Source organism: Solanum dulcamara, chromosome 11, assembly GCF_947179165.1.
Source record: "Solanum dulcamara chromosome 11, daSolDulc1.2, whole genome shotgun sequence".
In the NCBI taxonomy this organism is placed as follows: domain Eukaryota; kingdom Viridiplantae; phylum Streptophyta; class Magnoliopsida; order Solanales; family Solanaceae; genus Solanum; species Solanum dulcamara.
The window spans coordinates 49,095,559-49,117,466 of record NC_077247.1 but is presented as its reverse complement, the minus strand read 5'-3'; the positions used below and the strand labels follow the sequence as shown (position 1 = coordinate 49,117,466).

Sequence of the window (21,908 nt, the reverse complement as noted above, 5' to 3'; positions counted from 1 at the left end):
AAAATAAAATATACTCGCTCCGTATCATATCAGTTGTTATGTTTCACTTTTTGAAAATCAAGTTAACTAATTTTTGGAATAAAATTAAATTAAATTTATTCAATATTTTAAAATTTATGATTCGGATATTTCAAAATTATATCTAAAGTACTATAAATTGTAAAACATTGTGAAAGAATATATTATGAAGTTTGATGGAACATAATTGAAAAGTATTTTGGAGAAAGAAACTAAAATTATAGTGTCACGAGTTCATATTCCGCCAAACCAAATAATTGGAGTAATACAGTTATCAACAAGCTACTGAATTGGAAAGTTTATGTTGTAATTCGATTGATGATTTCTTAAGCAACAAGCCAAATTGGGACAAAATACTCACTTAGTTCATGATCAATACATACAAATAAATTTGAAATAAGTTTTAAAGGTATGCTCTAATTAATTTTGCAAGTTCTGACTTGATATGATTTTCATATCCCTAAGAGATTTTTAAAAAAAAATAGATTTCTCATTTTGTTGCTCAATGTGGGTTCATAAAATTTTGCAAAAATAATAAAAACACTAATAAGTAAACACTTTATTTTAAGGTCAATACTCCAATAAACACTGTATTTTAAGGTCAACACTCCAACTCTCCAAGGATAATTTTCTAAAATTTCTTTTATTATACTACAAAGAGTTTATGGACGTGGTCAATTTGGCGGTTTTAGTCGGTGCAACTAGTCTAGTTTCTTATTTCTAAAATCTTAGGTCTAAGAAAATAATTACACAATTATATGAATTATTTAATTAAGTTACATTACTTATTAGTTTCTTTAAATAATGATTTGTGCAATATTTTGGTTAATCCTACAATTGAGTTCGATTCCATACAATTGAGATGTTAGCCAATAAATAACACATTTCCAACTTATTTATTTAAATACTTAACATATAAAATTATTACCAAGTAAATGGAAGGCCTGATAATTGATTTTAAAAAATGTCAAGACCCCAAATCAAGTTGTTAGATAGAAAATATTATATACTGAAACTCAAAATTGATAATTTCTTAAAGAGGAAAAGAAAGAGTCTTAATTTTGAATGTTTTTTTGTGATGTGAAATTCATAATTGAATTTATATTCTTTGAAGCAAGTTGGTAATAGCAATTATGTATCCTTCACTTTCAGTGTATGATGGTCGGTAAGTAAAACCTTTTAAAGATAAAGACATTATTGTACATTAATATGTCTTATTGTTTAAAAGTGGATGATGAAGAGCATCCCTTTACAAAAGCAACCCTATCCCACTTGCTTTTTTCAAATTAGAAGTGGACAAATCTATTATTTCATTTCCTAAATTTAGAAAATAAAATGAGTTATTTATATATATATATATATATTTGGGTTGGGGGTTGGTGGGGTGGTGGCTGACCAAGGGAATATGAAAAGAAATGCCATTTATTTGGATTGGTTTCAAGTAATTAATATCATATGTTTCAAAATATTTCCCTCAAGTTGGATAGCCAGCATATTTATTTTTTAAGAGAAGTGATCTCAAAATAATTTAGCGCCATTTGGTTAACTTTTTCCAGAAATAGAATATTATAGTAATATGTTCTTTAGGGTCTGCAATAAAGGGTCAGCCCAATTCGGTACACTAAAACTCTCGTTATGCACAGAGTTCGGAGAAGGGTTCGACCACAAGAACCTATTGTAGGCAATCTTACTTTGCATTTCTGCTTACCTTATATTTTTTTTAGAGGTTGTTTCAAAGACTTGAACCCGTGACCCAAGGCTCCCCTTCCCTTTAGGGCCGACAAAATGGTTTTAAAAAAACAAATACTACCATTCAATTCGATGAATTAAATATGATAGTTTTTCTTATTTACCAAACACAATAAATATATTACATTTTATGTGAAATTTGAAAATTACACGATTTTAGTGTATAATTTGAGGAACTTGATTTTTTTCTCTCCATCAGTAAGCCCCACAATTTTGGAACCTTATTTGTTATCTCCATAAGTTGCCTCTCTTCTTTCGATTTCCTTTTCAATTTTAAAAGTTTTTCTTTCTATATATCACAGTTTTGAAGCGCTATTTTTATTTTACAAAAATTGGTTTCCTCCTCCACTCAAATTGGCCATCATTATGCTACCATTTTAATTTTTATATCAAATACAATGTGGACTAATAAAAACATAATTTATAAAGGGAAAACTTATCTTTAACGATGTTAACATCAAATTAAATCAATCTAATTCTAAGAGAGCTATAGTCGCAAATTAAGTTGAACTAAATGAAAAACTATCATGTGTATTATTTCTTGATTAATATTAATAAAGCATATTTTTCACTTCTAGAATAGGACTATAAGGATGTATATCAATGCATATCTTGTTAGTTTAATTTACTCATAAATAATTTTTTTTTATTGGGAAAATTACACCACGTGACAGTCCATAACATTTGTTTATCACTTTTCTGACAAAACTTTACAAAATCACCCAAAATGGTTTAATTTGGATAAAAAGATCATATTTGATGTAATTAATACATTAGCCACGCTTCATTGCTTTTTATCCATGGTTAAACCGTGGCAAAATAACACTATTAAAAAAAAACTTTTTTGTTGTTCATATTCTTTTTGTTGCTCTTTTTTTGAAATAAAATAAAATAAAATTTCTTTTCTAATTGTCACACTTTTTTGTGGAAAATAAATATTTATATCATTTTATTATTTTTCGTTTATTTTTTTTATTTATTAAGATTAAAATGAATGATAGTCAAATTAATATCGATACATTACATAATTGTTTATATAATTCGAGACACGATTATACACATTTATACAATATTGATATATTACATATACACCATATATATATATATATATATATATATATATATATATATATATATATATATATATATATATATATATTTATACACGATTAATACAATATCGATACATTACATATGCACTACATAACTATTTATACAATATTGATACATTACATATACACTACATAACTATTTATACAACTATCGATACATTACATATGCACTACATAATTATTTATACATCATATATACCTGTTCACACACCATTTATACAATATCCTTACTTGTTTAGACACTATCTATACAATATTAATGCATTGCATATACACTACTTAACTGCTAGTTATTAAAAAAATTAGTTATTTAGGCACTATCAAATCGTAGCTAGAGAAAAATAAAAGTAAACCGTGGCTTCATAGCAAATTTGGCTATATTCCATCTAATTATTTTCTTGGCTATATTTTTTCGTAAACTAATAACGTTTTGGTAGATATTTGAAATTATCCCTTTTTATTTGGGATAATAAGTTGATATATATAAGAACTTTTCCTAATCTACCTTCTTATGTGGGTCAAGGAGGCCCATCTTCACATAAAGTGGACTTCTTGTTTAGGTAGACTTGGGCCCCCAAGCTGGGCTGGTATAGGGTAGAGCCCACTTTTTGTCATTGTTAAGTCTCAAGTTTCATATTTTCCAATAAAGATTACTTCACCAGTTGCCCAAACTAAATTGAAAGGATAGTTAGCTTAAATAGCCGTCTATCTAGAAAATAGTCAAAAATAATAATAATAAATAATGTATAGTTAATATATGAAATATGTGTTTTGGCTAATTAATATGATGTTTTTGTCGACAGGCCAAATGTAACTAATATACCAAAAAGGATTTTGCTTTTGTACGTTTAGGGGTTGTTTGCTTTATTAACTTATTATGCATGCTGAAATTATAATACAGAATTATTTATGCATTAAAAAACAATAAGGGATTTTTATATATTTGAAGAATAAATGTTTATGAATCGTACTTGGGTGTATAATAATGTAAGAATTATATTGTTATAAAATGAGTAACAACACATGGATTGTTAAGTAGAGAGATTATTTAATTTAAGGGTATCGTTTGTCTTAGATACTCTTTCCACGTATTGTTAATACTAATATACATATTCTTTTCTCACATGCTCAGATTCTATCTTTTATAACAAATTCCTGTATAGGAAATATCAAAATTAGTAAGTGAGGTTCAATATTGTAAGCCATTGTTGTTTTATATAGTTGTTAGAAGAATTAACTTAACGGTCATTCGCCCAATTGATTAAATTAGAAATAGACGATGAATATATAATTTATGTATAACAAGTGTATGATCGTGTATAAGTAATATATACCGTCTAGAAAAAATAGATAGTAAAATTATTCGATTAATAATTATGTGAAGATCCCTTTTATATTAGTTATGCAAACGTCAAATTAGCTATAAGGAGGTTATCGTTGAAATGAGATAGTGCACAAAAAGAAAAAAATGCATTATAGAGAAGGGGGAAAATGGCAACAAAACAAGAGTTGATCACATTAGTGAGATACACAAATTAATGAAGTATGATATTGATCTAATTTATTTTTTATTTTTTATCGATGCTAAGTTGTTTGTTCATAAGCACATTTAGAAACTTGGTCAACATTAAGGGCGGTATTAAAAGATTGGAATAGCTTCTGCTCAAACAGTTTATTTATATTATTTTTCTTTTATCGAATATATGTATATATTTTAAGTTAAAATCTAATTATTAATATTTGAAATCCTCATGGTAAAATTCAGCAGTTATAAAGTTAAAATTACATCGCCCCTTCAAGACAACATCATTGTAATAGTCGTTGTACTTGTGTGAACTAGCTGTTAGGTGTCCACACACCATTATTTCAATGCAGAAATTTAGGACTTATTATAACATATACTTTTCGACAAGTTGATGATAGTATACTTTTGCAAACCAAATGCTGATTACCATATGACGTGTACTAAAATGGATCTCTAAATATTAGTTTGACAGCCAGCCCAATTTCAACTTCTTGAAGTTATTGCAATACAATATTTTCATTTTTCGCGACTATATACCGTAAATCATGAATATTTTTATAATAGAACTTGTGAAGAAAATTCATTTTTTCTAAAAATAATGATACATTTTTTAAAAAAAATAGTTCATTGCTTTAGTTGCTTTATAGTTGAGCCGACCCTATATAAGTTACTCGTATGATTACGAAGTCCACTTGCTAATACCATTTATGTTAATAAAGAATATGATTTGTAGTTTAATATAAGAAGAAGGAATTACATAAAGAACATTCTTAATTAGTTGATGTTTAATTACTAGTGTAATTCAAGAATTTAGATCTACTCAATCCACCTAAATAAAGGAAAATTCTAACGGTTTACTTTTTAAAATTAGGAGTAGTTGCATTATAAAAGAATCGAAAAGGGTAAAAAAAATGTCTTCGCATTATGTGAAATTGAACAAAAATATTCTTAGTTAATAGTTTGGTCTAAAAAATATTCTTGCCGTCAATAATTTGATTCAAAAATATTCATGGCTTTAATAATTTACTTGTCAACTATGCATATTACTTTTGTATCAGACACTTAGATCAAGTAATTTTTTTTAGATGATTGTGATACTTGTTGAAATTGGTCAGTAATTCAATTTGATTACTTTCACAAAATTGACCTCAATAAAAGCTATAAAGAGTAAAGACAATAAATGACGGAGTTCACTATTTCTTCATATTAAATTGTTGATCTTTTAATAATTTCTTTGCTGTGAAACTCTTTAAAATGTGGTGCCGAATTGAAAAGAAGAAACGTCTTCTAGGCAAGACAATGTGAATTAGAAAAATTAGTACCCAAAGCACATCACTTCAAGTGAAGATTTTAGTATTTAACAATGTTTAATTAATATTTATTATTATCTTATTAAATTATTTAATTACTATAAATTATATGATTCAATGTAAATATTGTAAGATATTTACTCTTTTAATGAGAGTAAGTTAAACGAGGAACCAATTTGAGGGAAAACAGTTTATAATTGTCATTTACTTTGTTTTTTTTTTTTTTTTTTTTTTGGGAACAGACCCTACACGAGGCTCCCACCTCTCGTGCACAGTCAGGGGTTGAGCAGCACCCCCAAGCCTTACCATAAATAATCAAAATAAAATACAAGGAGGGGGACATAAACCTTACCTCCGATCCTATGGTGGTTCATAAGTCGGCTAACCTCTTAAGGTCGGCTAACTCATCCCCGATACAAAAAGAGACTAACTATAACTAGAAAGCATTAAACCTGTGAGAGGACTCCTCTCGGTACAAATCAACTAAGAAAGCATAAATGAGGGAGACTCTCCCCTTCCATGAGAATACAAGAAAGTAGCCTACACTAGTCCTATTCAAGAACAAGTATACGAACCTTCTATCTCGCATGGGTTGGGGAAATTCTTTTCATCTTTGCTCTTTTTAGACATGTCGTACCAAGTAGGTCCAAGAAAAGTTGCAGCAACACCAATCGTAGCCAAGTTGGGAAAATTAGAGATAAACATGTTCAAGAAGGTTGTTTTATCCTTTTTAATCTTCTTCTACTGAAGCTTGCCATTCCTATCTTGTCTAGCTTTATGTAGCCCTTGGTTTCTTGTGGAAGTTGTTGAAGGTTGTAGAAGTATTGTGTATTATCAAGTGTATGGCTGTACTTAGATAATGTATCAGCTGGAAAATTTGCTTCCCGAAAAACATGTTTGCATTGGAAGTATTCTAGCAGTTGGACCAGTTGTTGGAGTTCATTAACGTAGTTTTGAATGTTCCAGGGTGGTTTGATGTCCAGATTCAGCCACTTGATCACAAGTTCCGAATCTACTTCCAATATTACTCTATTATAACCTTGTTGAATGCACCAATTAATGCCAAAACTGGTTGCCTGCACTTCCGCTTGATTATTTGTTCCAACTCCCAAAGGAGAGGCAAAAGCATATATCAAATTACCCTTATGATCCCTTACTATGCCTCCTGCTCCTATCTTTCCTGGGTTGCCTATGGCACTCCCATCAGTGTTAAGTTTAACTATGTTAGGGGGGGTTTGAGCCATTTAACCTGGGTTACTTTTATGTCATGCTTACAGTTTTCTATCCAAATAATTAGATCTTTCCAAGCTGGTGGCCATTGGATATATGGAAAAACTGTGGTAATAAGCATGTATATTTCTTTGATTATATTGAACTTCACCCTAGTAGTACTAGATTTCTTTCCTCCATATTTACTTGCACACCTGTTCTTTCAGATATTCCAGCAAATAAATATAGGGAGGGCTTGCAACATGAGTTTATGTACAGCATTGTTTGGTTTGTAGGTCCACCATCTCATCAAGATGTCTCTAATGGAGTTGTGGTCCTGCCTGATTCCCCCCCAGTTGGAGAAATATGTCCAGATGTGTTTAGCAAAGCTTCCAGAGACAAATATGTGTTCTATGTTGTCCAAACCAGGCCTGTAGCAGCATGAGCACTCTGCAGTTTCTCTCCCAAAAGAAATCAGTTTATCATTGGTTGGCAGTTTGTGTCTCAATGCTCTCCAAAGCAAGAATGAAGCCTTGAAAGGGATGTTAGTATGCCATGTCATCCTATCTGTCAATGTCTTGTTTTTTTTTCTTTCTCACATTTTCCCAAGCTGATTTACAAGTGAAATTTCCATGTGATTGCAGCTTCCATTGAGCTTGATCTAGTGTGTTTTGTTGGTACATGATTTTAGTATTGAGAATTGTGTGTATCATGTGTTGAGGGGCCTGTTGCCTGATTTTCTCTTCATTCTATTTTCCATTTGTCAAGAACATGGAGACAGTGAAGTTGTTGAATCTTGGAATATATTCATAGTGATTGGCTAGAGGGCCAATACCCAGCCAATCATCCCACCAGAAACTGCAGTTCCCTGAACATAAGGTCCACTTAATGTGAGGTTCTATGTCACCTTTGTTCTTCATCATGTTCTTCCACATGAGAGATTGACCTGTGTGCCACTTTTTTGTGACAGGGTGAGCTCTTTGGCAGTATTTAGCTCTCAAGAAATCCCCCCATAAAGATCTCTTAGTTCTGAACAACCACCAATGTTTGTATTGCATTGCCAGACATATATCTTCCAAGTTTTTTACACCAATACCTCCCTCCTCATATGGTAAGCTAAGGGTTTCCCAAGAGGCCCAATGGTACTTCCTTTTCTCCTTATCCCAACCCCAGAAGAAGTCAGCAATAAGGCATTTTATTTGTTTCAAAGTGGTTCTGGTAGGGGTTATGGCAGATAACAGATGTATGGGAAGTGATTGAAGCACTGATTTGATCAAAGTGGCTCTCCCCCCATAGCTTAGCATCTTTGTCTGCCACCCTTGAATTTTAGCAATCACTTTTGAAACTATACCAGTGAAATATATGACCCTTTGTCTTCCTATATACAATGGACATCCCAAGTATGTCATAGGCCCATGAGTGCATTTATAACCAGTGATGGTCACTACTCTATCCATTATATCATCAGGGGTATTGGTAGGGATTAAGATTTGGCTTTTGTCCTTATTAATAAGCTGCCCAGAAATGCCTTCATACATCTGAAGAGTCTTCATGATGAGTTGAAGGGAATACTTGGAAGTTGAGGTGAAAATAATAATGTCATCTGCAAAACTCAAGTGGTTAATTTGAGGACCCCTTTTCTCCATTTGAAAACCAGTGTATAGATAGTGCTGATGAAGGTTGTTTAACATTCTGGTCAGTACTTCTGCACCAAGAACAAAGAGAGCAGGAGAGAGTGGGTCTCCCTGTTTGAGACCTCTTGTTGAGTGGAAAAAACCATGCCTGCTGCCATTTATGATGACAGAGTACCAATTGTTAGACATTATTCTCCATACCATGTCTATGAAGGTTTCCCCAAATCCCATCTTTCTCATGACAAGACAGATAAAGGACCATGAGACTCTATCATAAGCCTTGGCCATGTCAAGTTTAATAACCACATTATCTCCAATTTTGGGTTTGTTTATGTTATGCATAATTTCTTGAGCCAGCATAATGTTCTCAGATATGCTCCTTCCTTGGACAAATCCAGACTGATTATCAGAAATAAGATGTGGAAGGATGGGAGCCAGTCTGCTACTAAGGAGTTTGGAGATTATTTTGCTACTAAAATTGCTGAGAGATATAGGTCTGAATTCAGATAGTCTATTAGGATGTTCAACTTTTGGGAGTAGAACCAGACATGCATGGGAGACGTATTTTGGGATGTCATGGCCATTAAAGAAAAACAGAATCAGCTCCAAAAGGTCCTCACTGATAATGTCCCAGCATACCTGGAAAAACTTGCCACTCATCCCATCAGGACCTGCAGCAGAAGTACCATCCATAGAGAAAATCACTTTCTGTAACTCCTCTTTAGTAGGTACCCTTTGCAACATGTGGTTTTGATTGTCACTGACCTTTCTAGGTATGTACTTAAGGAAATCTTCATTGATTTTCTTGTTGTCTGTAGTAAATATCTTTTCAAAGTAATGACATGCAGCCTTGGCAATTTCCTCATTTCCCTGAATACTATTACCCTGATCATCCTCAATTTTGTGAATATACAGTCTTCTCCTTCTCCCTCTAATGATAGCATGGAAGTAATTGGAGTTGGCATCCCCTTCCTTAAACCATTGGAGTTGAGTTTTTTGTTTGAGGATGGATTGCTCTATCTTTAGATACCTGATGTATTTGGCATTGATCAAGTTCAACTTGGTTCTATTTTCTTCGGAGTTATCACTGATTATTGCATCCTCAGCCTCTCTAACTTTTGTCTCAAAATCAGTGATGGAAGAAAAAATATCACCATATGCTTGTCTTGACCACTTACTCAGAGTGCTTCGCACTCTTTTCATTTTTTCCTGAAATCTTCTCATAGGATTTCCTGCGGCAGGTTTTCCCCAGCACGTTTTCACTACATCAAGGAAGCTATCATTATCAACCCAGCAATGTAGAAACTTAAAATACTTAGGGGCATTGTTCTGTCTCTCTGCACACTCCATGAATAAAGGGCAATGGTCTGATCCAGTGAAAGCTAAATGAGTAATAGTAGTCATGGGCATCATGTCTAACCACCTATCATTTACCATAGCTCTATCTAGTCTCTTCCAAATCCTGGCATCATTATATCTGTTGTTACACCATGTATACTTTGCACCATGAAAACCCAAGTCTATGAGTCCACAAGCTTCAATAGTACTTATGAATTCAAAACTTTTGTTCATGTTGTAGGGTATGCCCCCCAGCTTCTCTTCAATGCCAGTGATTACATTAAAATCCCCTATTGTACACCATGGTTTGCCTACATTGGAATATAGCAGTAGTTTATCCCAAAGATCTCTTCTCAAATGATCTTTACATTTAGCATAAACAAAGGTTGTGAGATAGGTAATATGCCATGTAACGTGTTTGATCTCACAGGTAATCTGCTGCTCATCCTGATCTATAATGGAGCATGCTACATCTTTATTCCAGAAGAGCCAAATTTTGTTGTTGGAATTATGAATAGCACTGTCCATATTAAGCTGAATTTTATGCGAATTGAGGTGTGATTGGTTTGAGAATGGTTCAAGAATTGCCATCATAGATATTTTGTGATAGTCTTTGAGTTTTTGAAGTCTATCTAGTGAACCCTGAGTATCAATATTCCTTGCATTCCAACATAGGGTATTAATCATTGAGACTTATTTGATTTGGACCTTGTTTTGATGCCACTTTTGCAAATAGCATTATCAGAACTTGTTGTGTTATCTTGTTGCTTCTTTTTCCTATTTTCTTGCTGACCCCTGGTAGAAAGAGCCCTCCTTTCCTCCTCTTCTTTTTGAACCTCATCATATTGGTCAGGATCTTCCTCATCCTCAGAATGTGTGACTCTGTATTCATCTGTTAGTTCTTGTGGAGTAATTTCCTTGTTAAGGGCACATTTTCCAGTATTCGGTTTCTGAATTTGCAAAGCTGTCACATGGATGCCTGCATGTTCCACCACCAGTACATCATGTAAGCTCTGTTGTCCTGATTGCATTTCTTTAATAATTTTCTTCTTCAACGCATCCCTTTTCTTCTTACTAAGTGCTAATGTAGACTTGTTGTTAAACGCCTGAGGACTCTCATTTTGCCTTTTCGGATCCGGAGGTTCCTTATCCATTGTGTAGCAGTCCTCTTCTTGTTGTGAGTATTCATTGTACCTCTCCTTTCTGGTTACAGTTGTAGTAGTTACCTCTGTGGTAGCAGGAGCTCTAATGTCATTCCTATGGTCAACCAAAGTACTTTCCATCCCTCTGGTAACCCCTTCCTGCAAGTTAGTGGGTTCCTCCTGTATTCCCCCATCCTCACCTCCATAAACTACAACAGCTACATCATTCACAACATTAAAATTATTGGGGGAGCCATGAGGCTGTGGGAGAGATAAGTCAATACCTGGCTCCTTCATTTTTGTAATATTGCAGTCATCCTCAAGTGTATCATTTGTGTCAGCATTTAAACCAATCATCGGGACTTGGGGGTGTGGGAGAGATAAGTCAATACCTGAATCCTTCCTTTTTGTCGTATTGCAGTCATCATCCCGTGTGTCATTTGTGTTAGCATCTAAATCATTAATGGGGACTTGGGGGTGTGGGAGAGATAAGTCAATACCTGAATCCTTCCTTTTTTTTTTTGTTGCAGTCGTCATCCATTGTGTCATTTGCATCAGCATCTAAGCCATTAATGGGGACTTGGGGGGATGGGAGAGATAAGTCAATACCTATTTGCTTTGCTAGATTCTGCTTTGATTGAACATTCTTTTGTTGTTCCTTCTGTCTTGGTTTTGTCATTTACTTTGTTAGATGCCCAATTGAACCTAAAAATCGACCCAAAATTCCGAACTCTTATCACAAACACAACAAAATAAGCCAAGTTGAGTGCAAAATTGACAATTCATCATGTCTGGAGCCAATCAAGTCAAAAAAGTAAAGCGTTCCATGGCCCATGCTTTTACTGGCTAATGATATTTAAAATATTATATACAAACATCCAATAAAATCAGGCATACAGATTCCGTAAGGATGACCAATTTGATTCAATTGAGATTTTAGGTTTGAAAGCTCTGATATGTTTTTTTTTTTAAGTCGAGCTTATTGTATGGGGTTAGGGGTGTGTATTGGTCGGTTTGATTTGATTTTATGTATTATTGATTTGATTTATTGATTTTTGAATTTTGAATATGCTAAATTAATAACTAAATCAATAAGATATTTTTTTTTATCGATTTTGATTTTTAATGGTTCAATTTTTGGTTTAATTAATAAGAAAATATTTATAAAATAATAAATATATGACTTCTCCCACAATTTACACCATAGGATATTAAGAGGAATATGGTTCTTACTTTAGATTTTGACGTTTTATATAATGTGAAGATGTGAACTCAAAGCCATTGTGAAGTGTAAATTGAAGGCTAAAGAAAAAAAAACACTAATCAGTAAGATACATAAATATTAAATATTAATATTTATGTAGCGGTATAGTAGTAAATTAGTATAGGCTTAACGGACTATTAATTTACTCAATAAATCAATATTAAAAAATCAAAATCGAGCTAATAATTCAATAATTTTTTTTTAATAAAATCATTAAAAATTCATTAACCCGTTAACCTAATAGCAATAAATCAATAACGTTTTTTTCGATTCAATTTATTAATCAATTTAATTTTTACACATCCTTATATGAAGCTCACCTAATACAATTTATCTCTCGTATGATTGTAAATTTATTACGTTGGAATGAAATTTATTTTGCGTAAACCTAATGGATAACAACGAGAGACTTGTAATAATAATAATAACAATAATAATAATAATTAAAAAATAGGGATAAAGTGGGATTCTGCTTGGATTCTCTTTCCAATGCACATTTGTTACTACTATTTTATTATTGTACATATAAAGCCAGAAATATATGGAAAACTACACACGAATTCGACTTTTTTGTCCTTTCATTGAAAAATATCCTCACCGCTCTCTGTAAAAATACTCATTCATATAGAGCATTTATGCAAATTATAAAAAAAATTAATAATTAGTTAATTTCATAAGGTAAAAATGTATATGATGAATTATTATTAAATGCTAAAAAACTGAAATTAAATACATACATTTTTATTATCATTGATCCACCTTACACAATAAAAACAATTTTCGATTTTCATTAGAGTTTTATTCGTTTTGAAAGTCTATCTATTATAGCAATATGTGTTATATTCAAACTACATATCTTTATTTATTTATTTTATTATCAAAGCTCATTGTCTAATGAGTTAGATTTCCACTATGCCTTTTCCTTTTCTCTATCCCAATACAATGGAAATTTGTTGAATTTTTTTCTTTCTTTATCTTTTAGTAACCCCTTTAATATTTTTCTAGTTATGACCCCCTAAGCAAATCCCCACCGAATTATTACATGTTGACTAACCACTTTGTTATCTTTGAACGTGATTAAGTGGTTTTCCATAAGTGGAGGGTTAATTATATAACTAACTAGGAAATTTTAAAATAAAATTTGTATTAAAATCGCACCTTTTTACATGATTGGTATAAATATATTACTTTTTCATTAATATTGGTTTTGTCAATTTTCAAAAATATCAAAAGTGAATCTTTTTCAACTTAGATATTCTAAAAAAAATTCAAATTATCGTTTTTTCTTATAGTATATACGTAATCATAACAAAGTATGAAGACACATTTCACGAACCATCCTTGATTTTTTCCGTTTAAAACTCAAACAAATCAAAACACTAAAACTTTAAATATAATAATTGATATATAATCATGGTCCATGACTTGTACGAAGGTCAACTTACATAGAAACATAAATGATCCATAGTTTACATACAATGCTATCTTTGTTGCACTTACAGCCACAGACCATGGAGAACAATTTTTGTTTGCAACATTTGTTTTAAAAAAATATCTACTGAGTTCCAAAGTAACGTAAAAAAACGTAGCAAAAATGTTCCGAAGCAAAGCACAATATTACTCGATGATTGTTTCTCAATCTTCAATGGACTTGCAACCCAAATTAACAAACAACGACGTAAAAACAAAACATATTAACAATAAGTTTCAAACTTTAGAACAATAAGCAACATTATAAAGCTGTAGTTTTTTCCCCTTCATCTTTAATAGATCACCAGAACAGGACTGTACAAATAGCAAATAACATTACTGTAAAAAAAATTAAATCCTTGTGATAGTCTTCCAAAAATATTACTCAGGAAAATGCTAACCGGTGGCCACAAAAACAATAATTCTAAATAAGAAGAGAAAAAACAGTCACATGAGGAATTCACAAGAAAATAGTTAAAATAACTTCCTAAACAATAAAAATATATAGCTACTCGAATCATCTTAAAAAGGCAAGAATGTGTTATATCATCATACATTATAGTCAAGTATACACTATTTTTGAGATTATCTTTCCATAGCCTTGTCTTCAGTTGAATAAGAATCCTTAAGAGGGAAAAAAAACATGAAAAATTGAAAAATAAGTTGCATTATAATTACAGTAATTGCTTACTATACTTACGTCAAGCCTTTTTGGAGATACTTTCTTGCGAAAAATGATAGCAAATATTCACATCTTTCAGCATATAAACGTGAGATGCAACGACAATATACTCAATGTACTTCCACATGTGGGGTATAAGGAGGGTGGGACGTACGCAAACTATACCCCTTCTTTTATATAACTCTGAGATGCATGATTACATAACTTCAAGTAATAAGGAAACATATGAAAATTACATGATGATCTAAAGATACAACATGATATATTCGTGAGTGTGAACGATTAAACACTACTTCGAAAGACATGTCGTTCAAGAAACGTAGGTGAAGACAACTTCTACAACACTTGCATGTTGCAAACCACTTATCTACTCATATTGTCTAGTTGCTTTATTGAAAGGAAAGAATGAGAAGAAAAATGCATATTAATTACTCAAATATATGAATATCTCGACTGCTATGTCTTCTTCAACACTAAAACTCAATATGTGATCCCTATGTTAGCAACATAAGATCTGCATAAAAAACATAGAAAAGTATTTTGATTGTTTGACTCTTCTATAGTTGAGATGAAGTGCTCTGCTATCTATGACACAATTGTACATATTAACTTATCTTAATAATACATTTATATAGATAGCAGGAAAATAAGATCTGCAAACATATGCCTAATCACGAGTCTGCTGCAATAACCAAAAAAGTTACCGAATAGAAACAGCAAATCAGTCTCTTTCACTACACCAGTCCCATCACTTTGCAGAAGACTAAACTTTCATTCGATGGAAACAATGAGCCCTATAAGAATTCGAAGTAAAAGTGAAATGTACTTATCTTCGAAGTAAATGTGAAATGTACTTATCAACAGTAAGAGACAGGAAAGACTAAATTGATGTATCCGATGCAATAATCGAAATATTTGATTGTTGAAAGAAATACTGCATCATCTCTCTAACTCCACCAATCCCAACACTTTGCAGTAGACTAAAATCTACATATCTATGAAAACAATGCCCTCAATCAAGATCCGAAGCAAAAATCAAAATGAATTATCTACAGCAAGAGACATGAAAACTCTCTCATAAACTTATTTTGAGTTCAAGATTCAATTGAAATGTGTATATAATTTTATATAACTACGTAAAATCAATATATGGATAGAATAAGTGAGGAAAATTAACCCCAACGATTTACAGTTATCAATTAAGGAAAAAGTTTATATCAATCCATTAATAAAGGATGTTATATAGTCAAGAAACTTACGAATTGCAATGACCATCAAAATTGTTGTTTTCCAAATAATAAAAAATAATTGATTCATATTTTGTACTTCCAGTAGAGCCAAACTAAATCATTTGATAGTCTATGAAGATATCTTCAGGTGAGGAATATTGGAAGCAAGGATAGATACATCAAGGGCTCCTATATTAAACTTGTCAAATTCTAATGGCGCACATGGCGTTGAGAACCCGGAGGCTGCTGGTGGTATGACGGTAGAGGCGGCAGAGAGAACACCAAGGTCGTGGGCAGTGGTGCTTTCGCTGTGGAAGAAGTGCGCCGACATGGAGTTGTGATTACGGCGAGAGAGGGAAGTGACAAAGGAGGTAACTTGAAACGATGCAGGGAGAGAAAGATAGAGAATAAAAATTTTCTAAAATTATTGATTGCCGAAGCGGTGATTTTTTCCATTTGAGTTTGGAGTGCCGTATGCCATGAGTAGGATAAAGGATAGAAACAAAAAATTTTAATTAAAAAAGAATTTGGCGGATCTAAAATTCTCTTATATAACCTATTCATTAATTTATTTTTATGAGTAATATGAATAGACAAAGTCTAGTACAAATTAATATATTCCTACAATTATTGCATAAGGTATGCCTTCAAATATGTAGAATTCTATAAATTCTAACGAATCTCAATACCAATTAAACTTCCCAACAAACAAGCCGCTTTATAAGGTTCCTACACATACTATTGCTATTTATTAGTTAATTGACTACTGAATTTTTATCTGAGATTTATTCTGCCACCTTGTAATTCCTCTCCGTTGCCATTTTGACCCCTTGGGATTCCAATAAATTCATGAATATAAATAATCCTAAATAGGCCTAGAGAATCTTCCATTCACATCTTTTTACACTTTTGCAGTCAACAGAGACTCCATCCATACCTTTCTTTGTCACTTGATAAGGTCTCTTTAATTGGTTTATTATTTCAATGTATGTAATGTTCATCTATATAAGATCCCCTATTATAAAATTGATATAGGGTTTTATTACAGTACCCCTGTTATTGCTTCTATACAAATTTCAAATTCTGTTTTACAATTTGTTCAAGAGGCAAATTAAAGATTGATAGATGTTACTGTAGAGCAGTTTTTGTTGTGCGATTTTATTTTGCACGAAGAAGCAACCATGACTAATGCTCTTTCTAGTAGAAGTCCAAATCCTACAAGGCTTGAGGTTTGTTTTAGATTTTGTTCTGTTATGACAAATTGGAGTTATTGAAATTTGTTGTGGCTGAACTTACGATGTATGTGAAATTTACAGGGGAAATTTATGGGTGTTTTTGTTTGTTGGATTTTGGGACTTGGGTCCCTTGTTTCTTGGAACAGTTTACTGAGCATAGGAGATTACTACTATGCATTGTTTCCGGTAAGTTTTCCTTGATAGCTTCTTATGTATTTTTAGTTTCAATTTTATTTCATATAATATTAGACTATGCTTGGGATCTAGGCGTAGTTGTATTCTGACTTGTTTAATTTGGTATTAAAATTGAAGGATTATCATCCTTCAAGGGTACTCACCCTAGTGTATCAACCATTTGCACTTGGAACAATGGCAATTCTTGCATATAATGAGGCAAAAGTTGATACAAGAAAGCGTAACTTAGCTGGATATATTCTTTTTACCTTAAGTACAGTTGCACTCATAATGGTATGTTCAATTTCTGATGTTTTTACGTTGTCATTATTTTGTTCCCCGTTTAAAATCTGTTGTTTTACTTCTTTTCAGTTGGATTTGGTGACTTCCGGTGCGGGTGGAATAGGAAATTACATTGGTATATGTTTCATAGTAGGCTGTTTTGGAGTTGCAGATGCTCATGTTCAAGGTGGAATGGTTGGAGATATAGCTTTCATGTGCCCTGAGTTCATGCAAGTGCGTGGCAGTAACATTTTTTATTTTGTTTTGCTTCAACTGCTACATGAAACACTGAATTATGTTTGTATCCCGACTCATGAATTATGCAGTCGTTTTTTGGTGGTCTTGCTGCATCTGGTGCACTTACCTCTGGTTTAAGGCTAATAACCAAGGCAGCTTTTGAAAACAGTAACAATGGCCTACGCAAAGGAGTTAGTACGTAATTCTGATCTCATTGTTAAAAAGTAGTACGTAATTCTGATCTCATTGTTAAAAAGTAGTACGTAATTCTGATCTCATTGTTAAAAAGTAGTACGTAATTCTGATCTCATTGTTAAAAAGTTATATAAAGAAAAGTATGCTTGAGCCTTGATGTACTTCCATTGTGATGCAATTTTAACGTTTCTTCATATACTATGTTCGAGAGTTTCCCCTTGTCAGAAACTTATAATTGTTGATTTCGCAGTGTTGTTCCTTTCCATCTCCGCATTCTTTGAATTCCTATGCATCCTTCTATATGCATTCATATTTCCTAAGCTACCAATTGTGAAGCACTACCGCTCAAAGGCAGCTGCAGAAGGATCAACAACTGTTGCAGCAGACTTAGCTGCTGCAGGCATCGGAATTCAACCGATGGACAAAGTAGGCAGCTTTTTCTCCTCAACTAAAAACTGTTTTAAGTGATATTTATGATCATAAATTTGATATGTTTTTGTTTGCTGAACAGGCTGATAATGATACCAAACAATCGGAACGTCTGAGCACCAAACAACTAATTCTTCAGAACATTGATTATGAATTGGACTTGTACTTGATTTATGTCCTCACTTTATCAATTTTCCCTGGATTCTTGTACGAAAACACTGGTACCCACCAATTGGGATCATGGTAATTGTGCATACCTTTTCTCTGAATTGATCCCTCTTGTTGTAACTTTATTTGCACTACCTCTTGAATTTCTTTTCTCGAACTATCTTGATTGGATGTTTCAATCTAAAGTAGCATATTCCAACTCCATGTGATCGATCATTCATATTATCAAATTAAAATTCAAAAGACATACTATTTTGTATTATCTTGCTTGTGTGCAGAGCCAACTTGATTTCATGGAGTTCCTAACCAATGTAGATTAGACCTGCTAGTTGAATTACTGATAATATATATATTTATTTCAGGTACCCTCTAGTTCTGATAGCAATGTACAATGTTTGGGATCTGATAGGAAGATACGTTCCACTGGTTAAGATAATCGAGCTTAAATCACGAAAGGGCCTCATGATAGCGACCCTCTCTCGTTTCCTGTTGATCCCTTGCTTCTACTTCACTGCAAAATATGGTGATCAAGGCTGGATGATATTTCTCGTATCCTTCTTGGGACTCACTAATGGTTACCTCACTGTTAATGTCATGACAGCTGCACCTAAAGGATACAAGGTTGGTGAAATTTTAATTTCAGAATCCATATAAATTGTCATTTTATAATCATATGAACTATGAAGTATCAACATCATATTAATTTGAATTTTGTAGGGGCCTGAGCAAAATGCATTGGGTAACTTGCTAGTGTTATTCCTACTAGCTGGAATATTTTCTGGTGTTACTTTAGATTGGTTGTGGATTATTGGTAATGGAAAATTCTGAGGAATACTCAAGATTGGTATGTGACAGGACAATAGCTTACATTGCATTTTAGTTTGGGATGAACATATATGGTTCTGGCTTCAAATCTGCATTTTGTGTGAATGTTTTCTTTCTTATCAACTTTCAGCTTCTAGGATATTAGTATAGTATAGAGAATGATGAGATTTCCATATGTGATTATTAAACTTCTTTCTAGACTGCAAAGAATGTTACAGAAATTGTAAAGTTCAATTCAAACAGAAAGAGGAAAACGAAATGGTTATCTTGTTCAAGTTCTGATGTACATTCATTCAGTCTTTCCTTTGTTCAAGTTCTGGTTGTCATTCATATAGTAGTCTTGATATGGCTAATAAGTAAGTTTTTAGCAACATAGTACTGATTTTGGGCGGTATTTTAATGAGAAAGTCACTTCTAAAAGTTTTCGTAACAATGAAGTCATCCAACTTAACCTGACTTTTTCAAAATTGAAGTCGGAAAATAGATTTTTCAATTCCTAAAAAGATGATGTGGCATGTCAAAAAAACAAAGGATAGCAGAAATTACAAAAAGTGGACTTTCAAATATGAGTCACGTTAATTTATTCTTTTTTAAAAAATATAACTAAGAGAGTAAATATCACCAAAAAGCATAACAATGAAGATAGATATGAGTCTATGACCAAAAAAAATAATAGAGGATAAATATGTAATTTTTTAGAATAAAGGAGCAAATATGAACATAAATGGTCAAGGAACTATATTAAATCTACCCCAAACATAAGGGCCCTTTTTATCATTTTCTCCAAAATTAAGCAACAAAAATAACTTGGCGCGCAGCTTGCAAACCCTAGTCCAAGTTCGTCTCTCAGAGCCCGTTTGAATGGGCTTAAAAAAATAACTTTTATGTATGAAGTGCTTTTAGAACTTTGAAGTGCTGAAAGTTATTTATATAAATAATCAGTTGGATGTTTGGATAAAAGTGCTTATGTTGAAAATAAATGTTTGAATTTTAGGGTTACAAGAATAAAAAGGATAGTTTGAGAATTTAGTTAAAATATAAGGGATATAAAAGTAATTTACACGGTCAAACAAAATGGCTTTAAGCACTTAGAAAAAAAAAGTTAGAAATCCTAACTTTTCATTTTTGACTGAGTTTAAGAACTTTATGGCTTAAAGTTAGCATTAGTCAAATACGTCCAAAAGCTAAAAAGAAGCTTATAAGTTGGTTTGACCAATTTAAAGCCCATCCAAACAGGCTATCACTCACCTCTGTGCTCGAGTTTCTTGCAGACTTGGTACGTCATCACGAGCTCAATCAAAACATCAATTAGTTCTTTTAATAGGTTGCATTTTACCTAATTTGTACAAGCTTTATTCTTCTTTGTTCTAAGCATAATATTGCATCTTACCAGTCACTCTGTTAATATATACATACATGCCTTTTTTGGTTATTCTATTTCTGTATGTTGAATCTGAGAATTGAGATGAAAACTAACAGTAATATCTGTGAGTTTGCTTTATAACTTGTAAGGCATTTTTGGTGCAACTGATAATGGAAGGACCTCATGAGAAAATTGTCCAATTTTATACTTGACGAAAGAAAATATTGGAGGTAGGCTGGTTTTCAAACTCATTTTGCTACCGTTTCACCCTAGATTTTGAAGTTGAAACTTGAAAAATTGAGTTTTTGAAGTTGTGTTCGGACAAGCATTTTACTAGGAACAAGTTTGAAGTTTCGTGAGTGGAAGTGAAATTTCTTTTAGGAAGATAATCAAATTTCACGGGCAAACAGATATTTGAAGATAAATTTTTAAAATGTGATCCAAAATCTATGCCTGAACACTAACTCTATTGCGAAGTAGGAAACATGGCCAAGAATGAGGAAAATTCATAATGTAAAGAATGGGTATTGAATTCAGGTGTTGTCAAAGGCAAAAAGAACTAAAAAAACACTCCAGGTCAGTTGGGGCTTTAAGCACTAAGCATAATTTAAGTGTAGGATTTAATTAAAAAAGGCTTAATAAAGGAAAAAATAAAAATATATATATGTAAATCAAGAAAGGTAAATTTAATCATAATGTCGTTCCTTAACAACTCATACATTTCTTTGCTGATTATATTTGTTGCTTGTTACCGTTTGATTCAAGATATAACTCTTGGGTAATGAGGTGCAAGTCTTAGTGCCTTGTAAGTCTTAGTGCATGACCTACACTGAAGCGCAACTTAAGTGAGGCGAAGTGCCCTTCCTGAGCTTTAAGGCTTAAGTGCGCCTTAAATAATCCTTTGACACACTGAATGGATTAAGCCAAACTGAGAGTAATTCTTATAGCTGAGATTTGCTTTTTTACAAAGAACTCCTTGTCTTTCCATTGTGGTTGGACATAGCAGGAAATCTCAGTTCCCAGATTCCTTTTATTTTCTTGAGAAACATTTACATCCTATTTAGTCGGTTGTAATCTATAATTTATTTGCATCATGCATCAATGCTACTTGCCTTGAGACATTCACCCAATGCTAAAAGCTGAAAGCATTGATGACATAGCAATTTGGACACTTATCCTGCTGTACATAGTTCACTTACTGGGGAAAGTGACAGAATCTTGTTAATATACCTTTTGTACTTTAAAATCAGTTGGATAAGCTGTATAGAACTTTTTTCTTTCTAGTATTTTCACCATTTAGTATAGTTTTTTTTCCCTT

General features: G+C 32.5%; 1 protein-coding gene across 4 annotated transcripts; it reads left to right on the top strand.

Annotated features, from left to right (window-relative positions):
• The first annotated feature begins 15,909 nt into the window (after positions 1-15,909).
• Positions 15,910-19,513, top strand: LOC129874942 (equilibrative nucleotide transporter 3-like). 4 transcript variants are annotated; one of them, XM_055950338.1, is made up of 10 exons: positions 15,910-16,053; positions 16,825-16,911; positions 16,999-17,103; positions 17,230-17,385; positions 17,464-17,607; positions 17,700-17,805; positions 18,056-18,231; positions 18,317-18,477; positions 18,765-19,023; positions 19,120-19,513. In XM_055950338.1, the coding sequence occupies exons 2-10, from the start codon at positions 16,864-16,866 to the stop codon at positions 19,228-19,230; spliced, it is 1,266 nt and encodes a 421-aa protein (XP_055806313.1). In that variant the 5' UTR covers positions 15,910-16,053; positions 16,825-16,863; the 3' UTR covers positions 19,231-19,513. The 4 variants fall into 4 exon arrangements, with proteins under 4 accessions (XP_055806313.1, XP_055806312.1, XP_055806311.1 ...); XM_055950337.1 differs by lacking the exon at positions 15,910-16,053 and adding an exon at positions 16,361-16,640; XM_055950336.1 differs by lacking the exon at positions 15,910-16,053 and having other exon boundaries at positions 16,679-16,911.
• Positions 19,514-21,908: the final 2,395 nt, after the last annotated feature.

What these genes read in the sequence shown, in the direction of transcription:
- LOC129874942 (XM_055950338.1), top strand. Translation starts at nt 16,864, where the DNA reads ATGACTAATGCTCTTTCTAGTAGAAGTCCAAATCCTACAAGGCTTGAG. An exon ending in CAAATCCTACAAGGCTTGAG is followed by an intron (nt 16,912 to 16,998) that starts GTTTGTTTTAGA and finishes TGAAATTTACAG; the next exon opens with GGGAAATTTATGGGTGTTTT. An exon ending in GTACAGTTGCACTCATAATG is followed by an intron (nt 17,386 to 17,463) that starts GTATGTTCAATT and finishes ACTTCTTTTCAG; the next exon opens with TTGGATTTGGTGACTTCCGG.